Source organism: Pseudorasbora parva, chromosome 2 (genome assembly GCF_024679245.1).
Source record: "Pseudorasbora parva isolate DD20220531a chromosome 2, ASM2467924v1, whole genome shotgun sequence".
Taxonomy (NCBI): Eukaryota; Metazoa; Chordata; class Actinopteri; order Cypriniformes; family Gobionidae; genus Pseudorasbora; species Pseudorasbora parva.
In genome coordinates this window covers 10,627,044-10,649,172 of record NC_090173.1, presented here as the reverse complement: position 1 = coordinate 10,649,172, position 22,129 = coordinate 10,627,044, and the positions used below count along the sequence as shown (strand labels likewise).

The 22,129-nt window shown below is 39.5% G+C and overlaps 1 protein-coding gene across 1 annotated transcript in view; it reads right to left on the bottom strand.

Moving 5' to 3' along the window:
* Positions 1-11,249, bottom strand: part of LOC137091586 (interferon-induced very large GTPase 1-like) — a 36,696-nt gene extending 25,447 nt beyond the window's left edge. The window contains exons 1-2 of the mRNA XM_067456161.1: positions 11,170-11,249; positions 1,000-2,207 (exon numbers count right to left, since the gene is read on the bottom strand). Of these exons, the coding sequence (XP_067312262.1) occupies positions 1,000-2,190 (1,191 nt within the window). The 5' untranslated portion in view covers positions 2,191-2,207; positions 11,170-11,249. The remainder of the gene's footprint in view (positions 1-999; positions 2,208-11,169) is intronic.
* Positions 11,250-22,129: the final 10,880 nt, after the last annotated feature.

Genomic DNA, 22,129 nt, shown 5'->3' with positions numbered 1-22,129 from the left:
TACATTTACATTTGTCCGGTTTGACAAATGCTTTCATGCACCTTCTGAATTGGCTTGTTTGAGTGATCAGAATTAAATACGTCTCGAAAGACTCTCGGAAGGCATTTAGGCCTATACTCCTGGTCATTTCGCAATCAGATAGATACCTGGTCAGAGAAAATGAATGAAGGAACCAGTTGTAAAAAGGCCATTACTCTAGCAACTGCGCTGAAGAAACAGACTCTTTAACCCTGCGCGAGCCATGTCTTGACAGTGGCGTAAGCTATCATGGTCTCATGTTGTTTCCACTAATACAGCACATCTCATTGTTCCTTTTAATTATTAAAATAAATATAAAAAGGAGAAGCCTAAAAAAAGGGGCATAAAAAAGTCGGGGCCGTCAGGCTAGGGCATAAATGCAGAGCTCTAGTCAGGATACATTGTTGACGTAACTGTTAAAAATGCACTTCCAATAAAGTGTGTTGCCAAAAACGGTTGTCATTTCTATGTTGAGGCTGCAGGTTAACTAATAAAGTAACTTGTAATCTAACTAAGTTACTTTTTAAATGAGTAATCAGTAATCAGATTACTTTTTCAAAGTAACTGTGGCAACACTGCTTGCCCAGAACAGAACCATACGGGCAATCCAAACTATATGCTAATAGTCAAGCAATCATATTTGATGATAGTGGTCCTGACAGAAATTGCTTCCCCTTATTGATGAGATCACTTCCTACTAGGGCTGCAGTAGATTCCACCATAGTCGTAGCCTGTGTTGCATGGTGTGTCAGGAATTTAGGGGCAGAGTTTTCAAACTAGGGCTGTGATCCTTTTGGGTAGGGTCATGTTTGTTTTGGTCATTTCAACATAATTTCTCAGAAATCCCTTACTGCACCTTTAGTGGTATAAATAATATTAAAAGCCAGACTTAGAAGGTAAGCTGCCACTGGAACCCCAGAAGTTTTCCAGTGCAGTTCATAACAGGGAGCGCAGTTATTCTGGCAAAATCTGAATTCTTACCATCACTGCTGCTGGTGTCTGTGATTGTCCTGATCCTGTCACAAGTCCTCCCATTAATCCTCCGATGAATCCTGATGCTGCAGCTGTTCCTGCTACTACTGCTACTCCTACTCCTACTCCTGCTGCTCCTGATCCTGCTAGTCCTGCTGCTGCTGACCCTGCTCCTGTTGTTCCTGCTGCTGCTGATCCTGCTGCAGATGACCCTGTTCCTTGCGCTGCTGTTCCTGCTGAGCCTGTTCCTGCTGACCCTGTTCCTTGCGCTGCTGTTCCTGCTGACTCTGTTCCTTGCGCTGTTGTCCCTGCTGACCCTGTTCCTTGCGCTGTTGTTCCTGCTGACCCTGTTCCTTGCGCTGTTGTTCCTGCTGACCCTGTTCCTTGCGCTTCTGTTCCTGCTGACCCTGTTCCTTGCGCTGCTGTTCCTGCTGACCCTGTTCCTTGCGCTGCTGTTCCTGCTGACCCTGTTCCTTGTGCTGTTGTTCCTGCGGACCCTGTTCCTTGTGCTGCTGTTCCTGCTGCTGTTCCTGCTGACCCTGTTCCTGCTGCTGTTGATTCTGCTGCTGCTACTCCTGCCTGTGATACTTGTTTATATACAGCTACTGCTGCTGCTGCTGCTAATCCTGATCCTCCAATTACTGTTGCTGTGGGTTTTGCTAATTCAATAACCCATTTTACTGCTGCTATACATTTTTTTACTATAGATATCACCCACTTTACGGTATCTATTGCCCACTGTATTGTATTTGTTAACCATTGTAATTGTGGTCTTGCTATTGCTACTATTGCAGCTCCTGCTATTGCTCCAACTACTGCTGTTCCTATGTGTGAGTGTGCTCCTACTAATGATTGCAATATTGCAGCTGCTGTTCCTGCTACACCTCCAGCTACTGCTGCTATTGCTGCTGTTCCCACTTCTGCTGCTACTTCACTCACTTCTGCTTCCGATAATGATCTTAAAGTGCATATAGCTGCTGCTCCTGCTGCTGCTCCTGCTACTGCTCCCGCTACTGCTCCCGCTACTGCATCAACCCCTATTGTTCCTGCCTTATCTACTACTACTGCAACTACTGCAACTGCCAGTGCTATTATTACTGTTGATTTTAATGCTGTTTGTGTCCATGTTTTTGCAGGTAGTTGTGATTGTAGACTTGCCATTCCTTCTTCTCCTGCAGCTGCATTTGCAGATGCTGCCATGGCTCCTGCTCCTGCACCTGTAATAGGTAAAGGAATAAGGAATAAGAAGTTATTACATCATACAAACCTGATTCCAAAAAAGTTGGGACACTGTGTACATTGTGAATATAAAAGGAATGCAATAATTTACAAATCTCATAAAATAGAATATAGATAACATATAAAATTTTGAAAGTGAGACATTTTGAAATGTCCTGCCAAATATTGACTCAATTTGGATTTCATGAGAGCTACACATTCCAAAAAATTTGGGACAGGTAGGAATAAGAGGCCGGAAAAGTTAAATGTACATATAAGGAACAGCTGGAGGACCAATTTGCAACTTATTGGGTCCATTGGCAACATGATTGGGTATAAAAAGAGTCTCTCAGAGTGGCAGTGTCTCTCAGAAGTCAAGATGGGCTGAGGATCACCAATTCCCCTCTGAATTAAAAAAAATAGTGGAGCAATATCAGAAAGGAGTTTCTCAGAGAAAAATTGCAAAGAGTTTGAAGTTATCATCATCTACAGTGCATAATATCCAAAGATTCAGAGAATCTAGAATTATCTCTGTGCGTAAGGGTCAAGGCCGGAAAACCTTACTGGATGCCGGTGATCTTCAGGCCCTTAGACGGCACTGCATCACATACAGGAATGCTACTGTAATGGAAATCACAACATGGCCTCAGGAAAACCCCCAGAGAACATTTTTGGTGAACACAATCCACCACGTATTTCGCCGTTGCTACCTAAAACTTTATAGGTCAAAAAAGAAGCCATATCTAAACATGATCCAGAGACGCAGGCGTTTTCTTTGGCCAAGGGTCATTTAAAATGGACTGTGGCAAAGTGGGAACAAATCAAGTTATTTTTAAAACTGTCATCCGGACTAAAGAGGACAAGGACAACCCAAGTTGCTTGCATCTCTGATGGTATGGGGTTGCATGAGTATGTATGGCATGGGCAGCTTACACATCTGGAAAGGCACCATAAATGCTGAACGGTATATCTAAGTTCTAGAACAACATATGCTCCCATCCAGATATCGTCTCTTTCAGGGAAGACCTTGCATTTTCCAGCAATGCCAGACCAAATACTACATCAATTACAACATCATGGCTGCGTAGAAGAAGGACCCGGGTACTGAAATGGGCAGCCTGCAGCCTAGTTTTTTCACCCATAGAAAATATTTGGCGCTTCATAAAGAGGAAGATGCGGCAAAGAAGACCTAAGACAGTTGAGCTACTAGAAGCCTGTATTAGACAAGAACATTCCTATTTCTAAACTTGAGCGACTTGTCTCCTTAGTCCCCAGATGTTTACAGACTGTTATAAAAAAGAAGAGGGGATGCCACACAGTGCTAAACTGTCACAGGTTTGTAGTGCAGCAGAGATGAGGAGATCCAGGACTTCCAAACAGATATGCTTTATTATAATATACATTAATCAAAACACCATACACCACTAACCTAATGTAAGATCAGACATGGAATCTGACTGCACAAGAGGAACTTAAATATCAAACAGAAACAAGAGACAGCTGAACTTAAGTAGACTAATGAGGGAAACCATGGACACAAACAAGTGGCAGGAAACAAAGACAAAAGAACATGTAACAAATGCAAAAAAACCAACAGAACGACTCAGGTTAAGCATGTAATCATGGTTCCCTTTCAAGGGAATGAGACGCTGCATCGAAACACTACGGGAAAGCCTCGTGATTGCGTCATGAAGCACTTGTGAAATCAGTCCAATGGCGTGACGAGACGTCATAGGCGGATGACGTCATTGACCAGGAAACTATAAAGCACCCCTGAACCAAACAGTGTTAGATTCTCGTGAGGTTGAACAAGTCGGTCACAGGCATGTCGGGAGTATGGCAAAGTGACACAGCGTCTCGGTTCCTCTCAGGGAACCATGGTTACATGCGTAACCTGAGACGTTCCCTTTTAAGGGAACTTGCGCTGCGTCGAAACGCTGCTGGAACTGTATACTCACTGTAGGAATATACATTCTCCTGAATATATTGATATATTATATTCTCCTGCTGCATTGGAAAAACTGCTGCGAAGCAGTGATGAAGAAAATGTGGAATATTCAGAAGAGAGTGCTGTATCCAGCGTCGACTCTGAAGAAGAGGATGTGTTTTTGGAAGGTCTCAATCTTGTTTTAGATTGGTAAGTGTCTAACGTTACATTTTTGTGAGTTTTTGTTTTTTAGTTTTGAGTAAGCAAATAATCCGGAGCAAGTAGTTTTGTGAGAGAAGAAAAAGTTTTGTGGTATCATTATTGTCTGAATGCAGTCTGAGTATTTAGCTGGTAACGTTAATGTAAATGTTTCATTAAGGGAAACAATAGAGTGTGTATGGAGGTAGATCACTGTATGTGAAAGATACTTTGAATTTGAATACAAAATTTGTGAGCTGGTGTAAATGTGCCATCCTGGCAACATTATAGTGGGTATGAAGGTAAATTGCTGTATGTGAATGAATCTTTGAATTTGAATAAAAAATCTGTAAGCTGGTGTAAATGTGCCATCAGGACAACAATACAGTGGGCATGAGAGTAAATTGCTGTATTTTTTCTATGTGTAAGATAAACAGTTGTGTTGGGTGTATTTTTAATCCTTTTTGTTTGATTCAGCAGTGAAGAAACTTCAGATGATGACTGGGTACCAGAGGCCTCTGGACAACAGACAAAACATCCCTGCCTAGCTGCAACATCTTTAGCTGCCTCCAGAAGTACACGGTACACAGATTACCACGGTAATGCATACACGAATAACTCTGTAGTGTATGTAATGCATACACTACATTTGTGTGGGGGTTGTTATGGGAATTTTTTATCAGTGTGTGTTGAATGCTAATAACAAAGGAACAGTTGTTTGTATGTATATATATATATATATATATATATATATATATATATATATATATATATATATATATATATATATATATATATGCTTATGTTATATATATAACTTTTTATTTGCTAAATAATGTATGCCATTATTCTAAACCTTTAAATGAATCGAAGTGAACAAAGACTTTGGTAATACATTACCAAGTGTCACTTTGGTGTTCTTTTGGAGCTCTTTAAAAAAACTGCACGTTCATGCATTTTTATAAACATTTAGGGATGACAAATATACCAGAGAAAATATATAAATTGTGCTTTGTCATATTTTAATGAGAAAATATGTGGAAATGATCAAACAAACTTGTTATACCTCTTGGTAAAAGATGGTTACCAAGTGCCCCTTTGGAGTCTCCAAGTGGCCTTTTTGGAAAGGTGCCAAGGCATACGCAGAACTAAATGCTTGTAAAAAAGTATTTTTGGCTAGTATCAACTTCAAATTTGAAACATACATTTACAAGACATGTGGCTTTAGTTTGCATGTGTTTCCAGGTCCGTATATATATTTCTGCCTTGTGTATTTTTCTTTTTAATAAACAGTTAACATAAAAAACATTGTGTTTAAGCTTATTTATCTCTCTACTAGTAATTTTTAGAGTAATTACGAGTCTTTCCTAGTAAACTGTCAAGTGTCATTTTTCAAATGATACCTTTGAGTCAGAAGGACTCATTAGCAGCAACATTTTTATTTTGGATATGTCATTTTGCACTCCCTTGCCAATAGTGGGGGTGACCTCTAAGGGGTTAACCCCACCACTAGATCCATTTGGGACCCTAGGACGCAAGCCTCCTCTGTGCCTCGGCAGCAGCGGGACCCAAGCCCAGAGGAACGTGAGCCAAAGCATCCTCCTCAAAGAAAAAAAAATTGATCATTTAGGTGTAGACAAACACGCAGAGATGATGGATCATTTAGGCATAGACAAACACGCCGAGATGATGGATCATTTAGGTGTAGACAAACACGCAGAGATGATGGATCTTTTAGGCGTAGACATACACGTGGAGATGATGGATCATTTAGGCGTAGACAAACACGCAGAGATGATGGATCGTTTAGGTGTAGACATACACGCGGAGATGATGGATCGTTTAGGCGTAGACATACACGCGGAATTGATGGTTCGTTTAGGCGTAGACATACACGCGGAGATGATGGATCGTTTAGGCGTAGACATACACGTGGAGATGATGGTTCGTTTAGGCGTAGACATACATGCAGAGATGATGGATCGTTTAGGCGTAGACATACACACGGAGATGATGGATCATTTAGGCGTAGACATATACGCGGAGATGATGGATCTTTTAGGCGTAGACATATACGCGGAGATGATGGATCTTTTAGGCGTAGACATACACACGGAGATGATGGATCGTTTAGGCATAGACAAACACGCGGAGATGATGGATCCTTTAGACGTAGACATACACGTGGAGATGATGGATTGTTTAGGCGTAGACAAACACGCGGAGATGATGGATCGTTTAGGCGTAGACATACACGTGGAGATGATGGATCATTTAGGCGTAGACAAACACGCGGAGATGATGGATCGTTTAGGCGTAGACATACACGCGGAATTGATGGTTCGTTTAGGCGTAGACATACACGCGGAGATGATGGATCGTTTAGGCGTAGACATACACGTGGAGATGATGGTTCGTTTAGGCGTAGACATACATGCGGAGATGATGGATCGTTTAGGCGTAGACATACACACGGAGATGATGGATAATTTAGGCGTAGACATATACGCGGAGATGATGGATCTTTTAGGCGTAGACATACATGCGGAGATGATGGATCGTTTAGGCGTAGACATACACACGGAGATGATGGATCGTTTAGGCGTAGACATATACGCGGAGATGATGGATCTTTTAGGCGTAGACATACACCAGGAGATGATGGATCGTTTAGGCGTAGACAAACACGCGGAGATGATGGATCCTTTAGGCGTAGACATACACGTGGAGATGATGGATTGTTTAGGCGTAGACAAACACGCGGAGATGATGGTTCGTTTAGGCGTAGACATACACGCGGAGATGATGGATCGTTTAGGCGTAGACATACACGCGGAGATGATGGTTTGTTTAGGCGTAGACATACACGCGGAGATGATGGATCGTTTAGGCGTAGACACACACGCGGAGATGATGGATCGTTTAGGCGTAGACATACACGCGGAGATGATGGATCGTTTAGGCGTAGACATACACGCGGAATTGATGGTTCGTTTAGGCGTAGACATACACGCGGAGATGATAGATCGTTTAGGCGTAGACATACACGCGGAGATGATGGATCGTTTAGGCGTAGACATACACGTGGAGATGATGGATCGTTTAGGCGTAGACAAACACGCGATGATGGATCCTTTAGGCGTAGACATACACGTGGAGATGATGGTTTGTTTAGGCGTAGACATACACGCGGAGATGATGGTTCGTTTAGGCATAGACATACATGCGGAGAAGATGGTTTGTTTAGGCGTAGACATACACGCGGAGATGATGGTTCGTTTAGGCGTAGACATACACGCGGAGATGATGGTTCGTTTAGGCGTAGACATACACGCGGAGATGATGGTTCGTTTAGGCGTAGACATACACGCGGAGATGATGGATCGTTTAGGCGTAGACATACACGCAGAGATGATGGATCGTTTAGGCGTAGACATACACGCGGAGATGATGGTTCGTTTAGGCGTAGACATACACGCGGATATGATGGATCGTTTAGGCGTAGACAAACACGCGGAGATGATGGTTCGTTTAGGCGTAGACATACACGCGGAGATGATGGATCGTTTAGGCCTAGACATACATGCGGAATCACACGGCGTAGACATACACGCAGAGATGATGGATCGTTTAGGCGTAGACATACATGCGGAATCACACGGCGTAGACATACACGCGGAGATGATGGATCGTTTAGGCGTAGATATACACGCGGAGATGATGGTTCGTTTAGGCGTAGACATACACGCGGAGATGATGGATCGTTTAGGCGTAGACATACACGCGGAGATGATGGATCGTTTAGGCGTAGACATACACGCGGAGATGATGGTTCGTTTAGGCGTAGACATACACGCGGAGATGATGGATCGTTTAGGCGTAGACAAACACGCGGAGATGATGGTTCGTTTAGGCGTAGACATACACGCGGAGATGATGGATCGTTTAGGCGTAGACATACATGCGGAATCACACGGCGTAGACATACACGCAGAGATGATGGATCGTTTAGGCGTAGACATACATGCGGAATCACACGGCGTAGACATACACGCGGAGATGATGGATCGTTTAGGCGTAGATATACACGCGGAGATGATGGTTCGTTCAGGCGTAGACATACACGCGGAGATGATGGATCGTTTAGGCGTATATATACATGCGTAGATGATGGATCGTTTAGGCGTAGACATACACGCGGAGATGATGGATCGTTTAGGCGTAGACATACACGCGGAGATGATGGATCGTTTAGGCGTAGACGTTTAGGCGTAGGTTACACATGTTTTTGTGAATTAAAAAAAAAAAAAAACTTCCCCCAAGAAACCTTGAAAAAGGCTGCTTGAGTGTGCAGAGGTGCAGTCACATTTTTCACATTTATAATCGAATTATTTGAATGTGTTTAAAAAAGCAATCATTGAAAAATGTGCAAATATTAAGCAACGTCGGGCCAAATTGTTTTGATGATGGATCGTTTAGGCGTAGACATACACGCGGAGATGATGGATCGTTTAGGCGTAGACATAAATGCGGAATCACACGGCGTAGACATACACGCAGAGATGATGGATCGTTTAGGCGTAGACATACATGCGGAGATGATGGATCGTTTAGGCGTAGACATACACGCGGAGATGATGGATCGTTTAGGCGTAGATATACACGCGGAGATGATGGATCGTTTAGGCGTAGACATACACGCGGAGATGATGGATCGTTTAGGCGTAGACATACACGCGGAGATGATGGATCGTTTAGGCGTAGACATACACGCGGAGATGATGGATCGTTTAGGCGTAGACATACACGCGGAGATGATGGATCGTTTAGGCGTAGACATACACGCGGAGATGATGGATCGTTTAGGCGTAGACATACACGCGGAGATGATGGATCGTTTAGGCGTAGACATACACGCGGAGATGATGGATCGTTTAGGCGTAGACATTCACGCGGAGATGATGGATCGTTTAGGCGTAGACATACACGCGGAGATGATGGATCGTTTAGGCGTAGACATACACGTGGAGATGATTGATCGTTTAGGCGTAGACATACACGCGGAGATGATGGGTTACACATGTTTTTGTGAATTAAAAAAAAAAAAAAACTTCCCCCAAGAAACCTTGAAAAAGGCTGCTTGAGTGTGCAGAGGTGCAGTCACATTTTTCACATTTATAATCGAATTATTTGAATGTGTTTAAAAAAGCAATCATTGAAAAATGTGCAAATATTAAGCAACGTCGGGCCAAATTGTTTTCAAAATCACCATCAGAAAAGTGAAAGTATTAATCGGTTTAAACATGCTTTTGTAAATAGCCTGTGTAAATAAATATGAGGCCTATGCAACATCTACAATCCAGAAACGATTTCCAGAGAACAATCAATAATTTTTTTTGAGATAAATTAAAAGCCTGTAAATAGTTTGTTAGTGTTTGTTGGAATCATCATAAATCAACAAGCCGCTCCTGGATTTTACTATAGTGCTGTTCATAAACTACATGCTCTAGTGAGACAGGCGGGCAAACGTAACCTCATGTAACTGAAAGCAGACCAGGGAAAGTCTATCATAATACAATTCTTATTTTAGATTAGTAAGGCAAAAAAGTTAAGTTAAAAACAGAAAAGGGCATTTACCATTTGCGACACGTCTTGAAATCGCACTTTCACTTTCGTTTGGAACGCACTGCGTTATGTGTCATCTACATTGCTTTCTTTTGGAGGAACATGATTAATTCATCGTGTTGCGTTCAGAATAATATCTGCCTGTATGCATCATTAATGTAGACTATGGGCACCTTTATGTTCTTAGGTCATATTTTTTAAAGTACATTTTGGACAGATTTCGCTTTCTTCGTCAAGCTAACAATACAATTTCTTAATACATTGATTTTTATAATTTTTATATTAATATATTAGGACTATACTTTTAATATATATCTACGTAGCCTACTGTTTCTCTTCATTTACGTTAATTCATTTTCATTTCCTCAACGCCGTCCTTTCCATCACCACACACATTTTTTAAAAATACTTTAAAATGTCTCATCACACATTAAAAATGTATCCACAATTAATTTATTAGATAATGCTCGAATTAATATATATATATATATATATATATATATATATATATATATATATATATATATATATATATATATATATATATATATATATATATATATATATATAAACGTTATTTATTTTATAATAAGCTCTTACACAAACCAATATTACATTTCAGAGTGTGACAGATGTACAGTTCAGCATTTGGTCCTTAGACAGGTCATTTATCTCATTGACAAATGTAGAATTATTGCACATTGTGGACAAACTAGTAAAAATAGTTTAAAAAATGATCTTGAGTGGCATAAGTTATTCTGTTTTTAAATAATAGCTGTGTATTGAGATGTGGTGGAAATTATATTTATTCACTGCAGGTCGGACAAAAATGTAAAATATTAAACATTTCTCTTGTAATCTAAGTTTCTCCTCTTACGGACCTTAAAACTAGACAAATTATTTAAACTTATGAGACTGTGTTACGTGACTTTTGAACAAGTTTTTTACTTCACTTTAACAATTCACAGTTAACAATTTAACTTCACATGGCTAAAAGTGCCCCTACTTAAAGAAACGCCCGTATTAATTTGCTCGTCGTTTTCACATTAAAAGTTTTAGCACAACATGCATTCGAACAGAACGAATCAGAATCTCATTAGCTCTGTTCTGAGAGTGTTCTGACAAAAATTAACATTCTCGTAATTTCCTAGGAACCAAACAATGTTTATTTAATGACGTATAATAAATGTAATTATACATAAAAATCAAACCTGGGGAAATCTGGATTCGAAACAGCCAACTGAAGTTTTCTGTAGGTGATGTATTAAAAAGATGCCTTCTTTTCTTGAACTCTTTTTCACACTCGTTCGTGACGCTACGTTGCGGCTTTAAATAACGGTTTATGTAAGATGCATGTCAGCCAATCAGAATGGATCGGCTAAGGTTACAGCGTCTGCTCTTTTTCTAGACATCACCTAACATCGAAGAAACCTTCATAGTAGAGGGTCTGGGCGGGGCTTGGATCCAACAAATGACATCTGCTGAACCCTGTGAGAATGGGTCAATTTAACACATAGGCTACTTGCTGAATAAAGTATTCCTTTCAATAAAGAAAGAAAGAAAGAAAGAAAGAAAGAAAGAAAGAAAGAAAGAAAGAAAGAAAGAAAGAAAGAAAGAAAGAAAGAAAGAAAGAAAAAGAAACACTGCCCCCAAAACTGTGTAAATTGTTACAAAAGATTTCTATTTTAAATAAATGTGGTTCTTTTAAAACTTTTTATTAATCAAAGGTTCGTGAAAAAAATATCACAGGTTATAAAAAAATATATATTAGGCTAAGCAGCGGAGCTGTTTCCAACATTGATAATAAATCCTCTTATCAGAATGATTTCTGAAGGATCATGTGACACTGACGACTGGAGTAATGATGCTGAAAACACAGCTTTGCATCACAGGAATAAATTACATTTTAAAATATTTATTTATTTACTCATTATTATATTACTGTTTGTTCTGTATTTTTGATCAAATAGCATAAGAGACTTCTTTCAAAAACATAAAACATAGCAACATTTCCAAACTTTTGACCGGTACTGTATATAAGAGCCTGAATACAAATTTGAATATTTAGCCTAGAATTATAACTCTGAATATGATAGTAAATACTGAATAGATATACTCTTAAATATTGAACATTAAAATAGCTTAATATCTGATATTTTGAAAGGCCTATTTACTTTCACTTTCTTTAAGTCACATGATTTTGGAGAAACTTTTTTTTAACATTGTTATTTAGAGGAAGTCTGTGGACGCCACTGCTGTGAGCCATGAAGGAATGTCATATGCTAGAGTGAAGCATGTCACCCATTGTTTCATTATTGATGTCTGTGAGTTTCTGTATAACACTGTGTAGTTTATAACTTCATGCTCATAAATGTTTCATTATTTTTCAGAAAATCACATTGTCAGTACCATAATATATAAACAAACTAATAACAAAGATAATTACACGACTCTGTAAAATTCTGATTGGTCAATCGTGCATTCAAGCGGTATGTTATTCCCAGATAAAAAACAAACCACTTATCTGAGTACTAAAAATTGTCTTGACCGGTACTACTTATATGTTTAACGTGTGACTCCGCTGTCGTCGAATGTCTGGCACCATCTTATGACTGAAACCACCACGGGTTACAATGGAAGAAGACTTCAAGCTGTTAACCCAATTTTTGAAGTCCATAAAAAATGCATCTGTCCATCAAATAACGTGCTCCACACGCCTCTGGGGGGTTAATAAAGGTCTTTTGTCTGATCGCATTCCATATTCAAAAGTGTTGAAAGTGCCTCTGCAGTTCAAAAGGCCGAACGTTCAAAACGCATTTTGACCTGCAGAGGCACTTTAAACAATTTTTTCCACGGAAGGCCATAGGATGGAACTTTAAATTATAATGTTTTGAATATGGATATTTTTCTTACACAAACTCATCAATTCACTTCAGAAGTCTTTATTAACCCCTGGAGCTATGTGGAGCATGTTATTTGACAGAGATGCATTTTTTATGGACTTCAAAAACAGAGCTACAAATACTGCCAAAGCTTGGACTAGCCAGAACTCCCATTTTATTCGTCTGAAAGAAGAATGTCATTAGCCCCGTTTCCACGGAAATTACCCCGAACAATTTGTACCACAAAATTTGTACCAACAAATAATGCTGCGTGAGCTCAACCAATCAGCATGTTCAGTGCCCAAGTCCCACCCCCGAAAGTTCCTGAACTTTGAAAAAGTACTACCTCGATGCAGGGCTGTTTTGAGGGGGAAATATTTACCCAGAACTTCATTTTGACCCTGGTTCCTATGGTCGAAACACACCAATGCTGCGTCCCTATTCGCCTACTTATACTACGTCCGAAAAGAATGTACTCTTGTGCAGAAAAAGTATATACTTTTGAGTGTGTAGCAGAAAAGTATGCAAGCTTCGGGACAAACTACTTCGTCATCTTTAACTGGCTCTGTCGCTTTGTTACGAGCATCCCATCACCGTTTAACTGCCCTGTCAATTATCGTCAGATTCGTCACAGTTTAAATCCTCCACATTCAGTTTAATCTCCTGCCGTATCGGAGAGAAATGTAGCCGCTCGTTGATCTGCCATGTGTGGGTCTTTGTGGGTCAGAGACTCTCCTCATGTGTTTGCAGCTTAAATATAATGACGCATTTAAAAGTTAATGGCCAAACGTGTCATTAAAAAAGTTCACAATGCTGCTGCAGGTGAAATATAATATGGACAACACTCAATAAATAAATATTTTGTCAGGTTAAATATTGATAGTTGGTCACTCAAACAAACCCCTTTATCTAAACTTCTCTACTTAACCGTCGGACTCGCACATCCGTTATGTTTGTAGTTTTTTAACGCTTTTATCCGTGTTTGTAGTTAATAATCAAATCCTCGTCCAACTCGCAATGGGTTGTGGGCAATATCAGCCGTTAGAGTGCGCATCGATCCATACTTCCAATTTGGACTGGAAATAGTAAACCATTTGGGCATCTTTGGAATACTCTTTTCAACATACTACGATTTGGGACATACTAATTCTATTTTCGAATACTATTTAGTATGGATAGTATGCGAATTGGGACACAGGGCAAGTACCAGCCCAAAGCTCCCAAAGCTCCTAGTTCCTGGGGAAAGTTCCTGCGGTGGAAACGCGGCTATATACATCTAGGATGACTTGAGAGTGAGTAAATCATGGGCTAATTTTCATTTTTGGGTGAACTATCCCTTTCAGCATTAATTTCAGCATATATGGTGAAAAAACAAAACAAACCTCTTCAGCAATAGACAAAGGCTTAAAGCAGTTTTTAACTTGTAGACTAAAAATTAAGCTTTTCCCCATGGTAGTTTAATTCACAGGACCAGACACCAGTTATTTTGCCAAGAGATTTATTTTGGATAATTGTATACACCCAGTTTGGATTTTATAGGTTGCTCAGACAGAGAAATCAATTGTATTACCAGATAAACAGGTTGTTTGCACTATACCTCGTGCTTTCACGCGGCATAATATACCCTAGAACATATGTATAGAGAAACTTGTTGTTCATTGTTCAAAATATGTCTTGTAGAGAACTTGTGACATGTGTTATATGCATTGGTAGGAAAACAACTTTATGCTACACAATACTTCCTTACAGAGAATTACAGTCACATGTGAATAATTGGAAAACTTATGCTACATATTCCTGTGTTCAAAATTATTTTCTCTCCATGTCTCTCTCACTCCTGTGCTCAGACTCATTCTGACTAAATAATAATGATTATACAAATTATAATGAATATTAGTAAAGAATAATAATACAAATACATAATATTAACTGATTATACATACTAATAATACAAAAAAATATTAAGCAGTAAAATTTCGTAGAAATGTTGGCCCATATTGATAGGATAGCATCTTGCAGTTGATGGAGATTTGTGGGATGCACATCCAGGGCACGAAGCTCCCGTTCCACCACATCCCAAAGATGCTCTATTGGGTTGAGATCTGGTGACTGTGGGGGCCATTTTAGTACAGTGAACTCATTGTCATGTTCAAGAAACCAATTTGAAATGTTTCTAGCTTTGTGACATGGTGCATTATCCTGCTGGGAGTAGCCATCAGAGGATGGGTATATGGTGGTCATAAAGGGATGGACATGGTCAGAAACAATGCTCAGGTAGGCCATGGCATTTAAACGATGCCCAATTGGCACTACGGGCCTAATGTGTGCCAAGAAAACATCCCCCACACCATTACACCACCACCACCAGCCTGCACAGTGGTCACTGAATGTCTCAACATAAATCGAGACTCTGACTCTGTCAACTGTCCAATTTTGGTGAGTTTGTGCAAATTGTCGCCTCTTTTTCCTATTTGTAGTGGAGATGAGTGGTACCCGGTGGGGTCTTCTGCTGTTGTAGCCCATCCGCCTCAAGGTTGTGCATGTTGTGGCTTCACAAATGCTTTGCTGCATACCTCGGTTGTAACGAGTGGTTATTTCAGTCAAAGTTGCTCTTCTATCAGCTTGAATCAGTCGGCCGATTCTCCTCTGACCTCTAGCATCAACAAGGCATTTCCGCCCACAGGACTGCCGCATACTGGATGTTTTTCCCTTTTCACACCATTATTTGTAAATCCTAGAAATGGTTGTGTGTGAAAATCCCAGTAACTGAGCAGATTGTGAAATACTCAGACCGGCCCGTCTGGCACCAACAAACATGCCATGTTCAAAATTGCTTAAATCACCTTTCTTTCGCATTCGGACATTCAGTTTGGAGTTCAGGAGATTGTCTTGACCAGGACCACACCCCTAAATGCACGGAAGCAACTGTCATGTGATTGGTTTGTTTAGATAATTGCATTAATGAGAAATTGAACAGGTGTTCCTAATCCTTTAGGTGTGTGTGTGTGTATATATATATATATATATATATATATATATATATATATATATATATATATATATATATATATATATATATATATATATATATATAGGCATGTTGAAGCGGTAGTGGATTTCATAATCCCCCTTTTATTCGAGTAAAGTAAACAACATTAATTTCAGTCTATCTCAAGCCCACTTGTTAACAGGAATATACTTATTGCCTCATTGGCCATTTCCACTCCTTTTATATATATATATATATATATATATATACAGATGATCAAATCACTATTATAACATTAAAATATCGATTTTGGTAACTTTATTTGTACTGAAATGTTACTTATATAGGCTAATCGTTGGGAAAATCAAAAGGTCTCATGAAAAGCAAAAACTTCTGACTAAAAACTTCACAAAAAAATCTTTATTATTTCCATGCCTGGAATTTGGGCCAACTAACTCTCACGTTGTCCTGAGACCCTGGCCCGGATATGTGCCCAATTGGTTCCCACCACTCCTTACAGGGACCAGGTGTTAAACCTGGAGGAGAACCTACTGGAGGGGACTGACCCAGTCCTTGCTTTGCTCTGTCCTGTTTGTGCTTTGCTTCAGAATCTCAGACCAGCTCTCGGCAGAGCAGAGGTTGGCCCCCTGGATAGTGGATGCCATCGACTTGGCATACCAGACCCAAGGCAAGCCGTGCCCCCTTGGGTTGAGAGCTCACTCTGCCAGGAGGGTTGATTCCTCCTGGGTGCTGGCGCACAGCGCCTCACTTGCAGATATATGTAGAGCTGCTAGATTCTATAGTTCATGTAGTTTGTGTAGAGTCTGTATCCTCCTGAGTGCTGGCTTTAAGTAGCCAGTAACACCAGAGACCCACTCTGTGTATCACTTGCTTCGCCACTGCCTTCCCAAGGACTGGATAAGTGCGCTATCTTGTGCTATCTTGCTCTCAGATGAGTTCCGTAGCTGTCAAACCCTGTTTGAGTTCCTCCAGCACACTTGGCAGTCAGTTGTGGTTTAGACCATTTTGAAGGTGCTGCCCACTTTTGGAGTTCACACCCCAATTTTAAGATCTCCAGTCTGCAGCTATACCTATACTTGCAATTCTGCTGGAAAAGTGCAGACTATGCAACCCTGGCTTGCTGGTTGCTTCGGCAGTGGGTGGGACTATTTGCTGGCTAGTGCTCAACTTTCTCCATCTGAAATTCTTATTTTTATGGAGTACTGCAGTAATTATTATAATGTATTTATCCGTGAACATCATTATTGTGTAACATTTAATCTAAAAAACTTCCACATCTCTTTAACTTCAGTTTCATGACAAATTTGAAATATTCATGAGAATATACCTCAGCAAAAGAAAAGTAATCTTTGTTGAGTTTAAGTTAATTAGCTATGTAATAGGTAGCTTTTAAATAGGGGAAAATATTTACATTCATCAACTTTTAGCTAGTTTTATCTCAACCCTTATTATACACAGAAAAATGTTCATAGTTCAGTTGTTATGAGGCTGATGAGATTGAGAATGTTTAGTTGTATCCAACAGACATTGAATATCTACTACTACAGAACTAGTACTTCAGAAAGTTAAAGTTTTAGTTAACTAACCCACATGCTGCTCCAGAATAAGTTGCATCTTTGAGATAATTGAAGTGAATGTGATTTGATTTCAGTATCACGCTGAGCACACAGAGCGTCAGATTAAACAAGAGTTTGAGAAGCTTCATCGGTTTCTCAGAGATGAAAGAGAAGAGAAGCTAACATAATTAAACATAACACAATTTCACATAATTAATTGATTGATTGATTGATTGAGTTCTTGATGATAAATTATGTGTTTGTTCTGCAGGAGTTTCCAGTCCCTATGGAAAGTTGAGTGATCTGCTGGTGTCTCTTGTCTGGTTCTGATCCATCTTGCCGTTCAAAAACAGTGAGTCTGGAGAAGAGCTATGCTCTCACACACACACTGGAAAATTTTTAAGTTTTATGTGATTGTAACGGAGTTCGTGGATGGAAGGAAGGAGGCGGGAACCGGCGAACATTCAACAACTTTTATTAAATAAACAAAACGAAAGTAAACCGCGGGCAGCCCCTCACGGACGACTGCCCACACACACATAACAAAACTCATCATAAAATCCAGGCCTGGTCCTCTCTCGTCTTCCGCTGCCTTCGCTCCTCCTTTTATGCTCCCGTCCCTTGGCCGCGAGACGAGACAGGTGTGTCACGCAGCTGGTACTCATTACCACTCGTCACCGGCCCGCTCTCGCGGTCCCTCGCCCCGCTGCTTGCCACACCACAGTGATTATAAAAGAAAATATCTTAGTTACGTATGTAACTGAACCAACAAACTGGGGCTCGCTTTCAAAGACCAATCCACTTTGAATGTAACTAAATATGCTAATGCACATTGGCATACAAGATTTGCATCTGATGCTCCGTCCTAGCCTGGATGCCAGACGAACATAGCCCCGCCCACAACATTTGAGTTCGGGAAGTTCGGTCTTGACTTGATCCGTTGTGGAGCAACTATGCTGGAAGCAGAGCTGTTCGGGCCAATCAAATTGTTAGGGCAGGCTTTATACGATTTTATGTTTAGACTTTTAAAAGGCCTTTGACATGGGTGAGCATAAGTTTATGTTTGAATTTTTGCCTAGATTTGGTTTTGGCTCTACCTTTATCAAAATAGTTCAGACTTTCTACAAAAATATTAACAGCAATGTATCTTTGGTGAATCATGTTTCTCCTTGGTTTATGATTAGTAGGGGCATCAGACAAGGGTGTCCTTTTTTGCCATTTTTGTTTTTTTGTTGGTCACTGATGTTCTCAATATTTGTATTCATCTTTGTGTAAATGTTCAGCGTATTGTAGTAGCTGAACACACTTTCCTAATTAGTCAACTGGCGGAAGACACCTGTCTGAGTCTTCTTAAAAGATAAGAAACAGGTTCCTGTCATTTTGAATTCTTTAATGCTTCTGGTCTCACAGTCAATCGAAATAAAAGTAAAATTATACCTGTTGACAGTCTTGATAAAGATCATATAAAATGTATATTGGTCAAAAGTTCTGTTAGATATTTGGGTATTTTAATAAGTAAATCACCCATGGATAGAGTTGTACATATTTTTTGCAAAGGACAAAAAAAAAAGAAAAAAGAAAAAAAAAAGAACGAATGTCTTCAATTGTTGGCTACAGAGAAATTTAACTATCTATGGTCATGGCTTAATATGTAAAGCTGAAGGCATTTCTAGGATTATTTATCCACCTTTGTCTTTATATGTTAATCTGAAAACCTGTTTGTCTATTGACTCCATACTATTTAATCTGTTATGGGTTTACATACCTAAATAGATTTTTGAAAAATGTGGGGATTACATTTCTTATTGTCCTGCGATTTTAAATGTAACAAACTTCTGGTCAGACTTGCTCATTTTCACAAGCAATCCTTTGAAGCCTGTAAGCTTGCCCTTTGCCACACTTTTTCTCCTCCTATGAGTATTATATTGAACAATCAGAATGTGCTGCACAGAGGAAAATCAATTTTTCTTTAGAATTGGTAAGACACAGGTGTATTTTTTGTTTTGGATTTGTTGAAAGAGGATGGCTGCTTTTATTCCTCCTGAATGTACTGCCATTTTTGGAGTAGATTCCTCGCCTAAGGTTTATGAATGGGTTTCTAACTCTATTTCACCTAAACTGTTGCATGTGTTTAGGTCATACTGTAGTTACAGAGTATCAGTCTGTGAAATGCCACAATTATCCATAGGAGGATTGGAGCTTTCCAATGTCAAATATAATTTTTTTGTGATTAGAAGAATCCTTATTAGGAAAATTAATAAGTTTCTGTTACCTAACAAGTTAAAAGAACTTCAATATAAAATTCTAAAAGTTTATTTTAGTTGGACATCTTTTCACATTCTGTAATTTTAATCTTAAAAAAAGACCACATTTGTTTTTTGAATGTGATTTATGCTAAGGAGTTCTGGAAAGAAGTGTCTTGGCTTAGTTTTTCTGCTTATAGCAAACTTTTTATTTTTGAATTAATGAATGCACTGTTTTTGATTTGGGACTCAAAAGGAGATAGACGATAGCAAATGTCATCATCATACATGTAAATTCACTGATTCTAAGCCCAATTTTAGGCTTTTCTGTGTTGATTTAAAGTTCTTTAAGTTCTTTAAAGTACTTTTCATACCCTTCCCACAGATAAAAAATGTCAACAGTCATGGTTGATGTTTATTATAATTGGATACCGCAACAATTTAATTCAAAATCGTTGGTTTGTTCGCCCCATTTCACTGCGGACAGTTTTTCTCACCTGGACAATGTCAAGCAAGCTTCGCTCAGCATCTAAACCTGAAGCAAGGGGAAATTCCAACTATATTCCTGCAAGCAGTAAGTAGTGATTTATCCACTTATTGACTGTTTAAACAATGTCTGATTAAATTGAAAGTTTCTTAGAGAGACCGCATTGTCTAGATAATGCAAGATGCTTACAGTTACAACAGGAAACACCATACCAAACAAAAGTACCATACCAAACTAAATAGTGTGTCTAATGACAAAGGGTAATATTATTTTGTATTACAAAATACAACGGTAGATACGTCATAGGCTACTACGTTAGTTTAGTTGCTTACAGATTGCTCACTCGAACAAAATGCACTGGTTTTGGTTTTGTCAGGGGGAGAAGAAGCGCCAGCGTTTGTGCTTGCGGTTGCCAGATTTCAGGCATTTAAATCCCCCAATCAAAGCTTTTCTGTGAAAAGAACACGTATGCTATCCGGTGTTTTACCTAAACATGTGCAATCTGGCAACCATATGTACGATCTGAACGATCTTTGATGATCTTAAAACACCAATAAACAAGTAAAGTTAAGCTGCATTTTATCAAATCTCCATTTGAGATGTTCTGCTTAAAGTGTCATTCAGTCGGTCTGTGTTCAGTCAGGACGGTCAGGACTCACGAGCCGCTTTGCTAAACAACTGAACAGCTGTGAGCTGCTGAAATAAGCCAATCAGAGCAGAGCTCAACAATAATATTTATGACCCTTCCAAATAAGGCAGAAGCATTGCATATAGGGACAATTTATAGGGTTATAAATGGACCTGTGAAACCGTATCTGGACAATTTTTGCCCTTAAATAAGCCACACACCCTCTATGTAGATATCAGAGAACTATTTAACATATTGTTTCAAATCATTCTAGGGCACCTTTAAGAACGTGCATGGAAACGCACCCATTGTTAAGGTAGGCAGGTTTTTTGCATTTATTTTAATTCCACCGGTATGCTTGTTGAGTTTCGTTGTCCACCGGTATGCTTGTTGTGACTAATCACATCTACATTTTTCAGTTGGCCGAACTGAAATTCTGTGAATTGATGCAGAGAACATGCCTCTAAAATGGACATAGATGTGATAAATCAACCTTCAACATCTCATTTGTCAAGACCAGGTAAAAGATATGTGTGCATCGATTATAGTAAAGTTATAGGGCAGTGGTGTTGCCATCAGTCTTGTGTTATCTATTGTTGAAAGTTTTAAGGAGTATGTTGATGAAGTTCATGCAAGTCTTAAAGAACAAGTGCTAAGTGCAGTGCCTCCTGACAATCCATGCAGAAATGCAATTGAAGAGATATTCAGCAAATTCAATCTATTCAGTGACTTAAAATGTTAGTTCACCCAAAAATGAAAATTATGTCATTAAAGGGATCCCATGGTGTTGAGACTTGTATGGCTTAATATAACATAAATGATGTCTCTTACTGAATTATGTAGTAGAAAACCCATGAAAGATCTACGTTATTTAAAAAATCGATTTTATATTTGGACCATGGGCGGCGCCATTTTGTTTGCGTTCTAGGTTGATGACGTAGAGTGGTTGAACTCCTCAATCAGCTGGCGTTACCCGTTGCTATTTTTACCACAACGCAACTCGAAAATTGTTTCAGAGTTAAACAAAACAAATGAATTGCTTTGTAATTGTACTTAAAACACACTCAAACATACATGTGCAAACAAACTCACCTACACAAGTCACAAACAGATCGGCGGGCGCGCACACACACACTGACAGACTGCTCTGTCTCAATCCCATGCATCATCACCAAAACATCCTGCCTCTCTTCCTCACGTTACTTTATCCCATCGTCCTACCTAGATATTTCCCTCTGCTGGTCACATTAGGCATTACAGTTAATCTACTATCAACAGTCTATCTAGGATATCAACACAGGGAATAGATTGAGGGTTATGTATGCGCGCACGCAGTGCGTGCGTGTGTGTGTGTGTGTGTGTGTG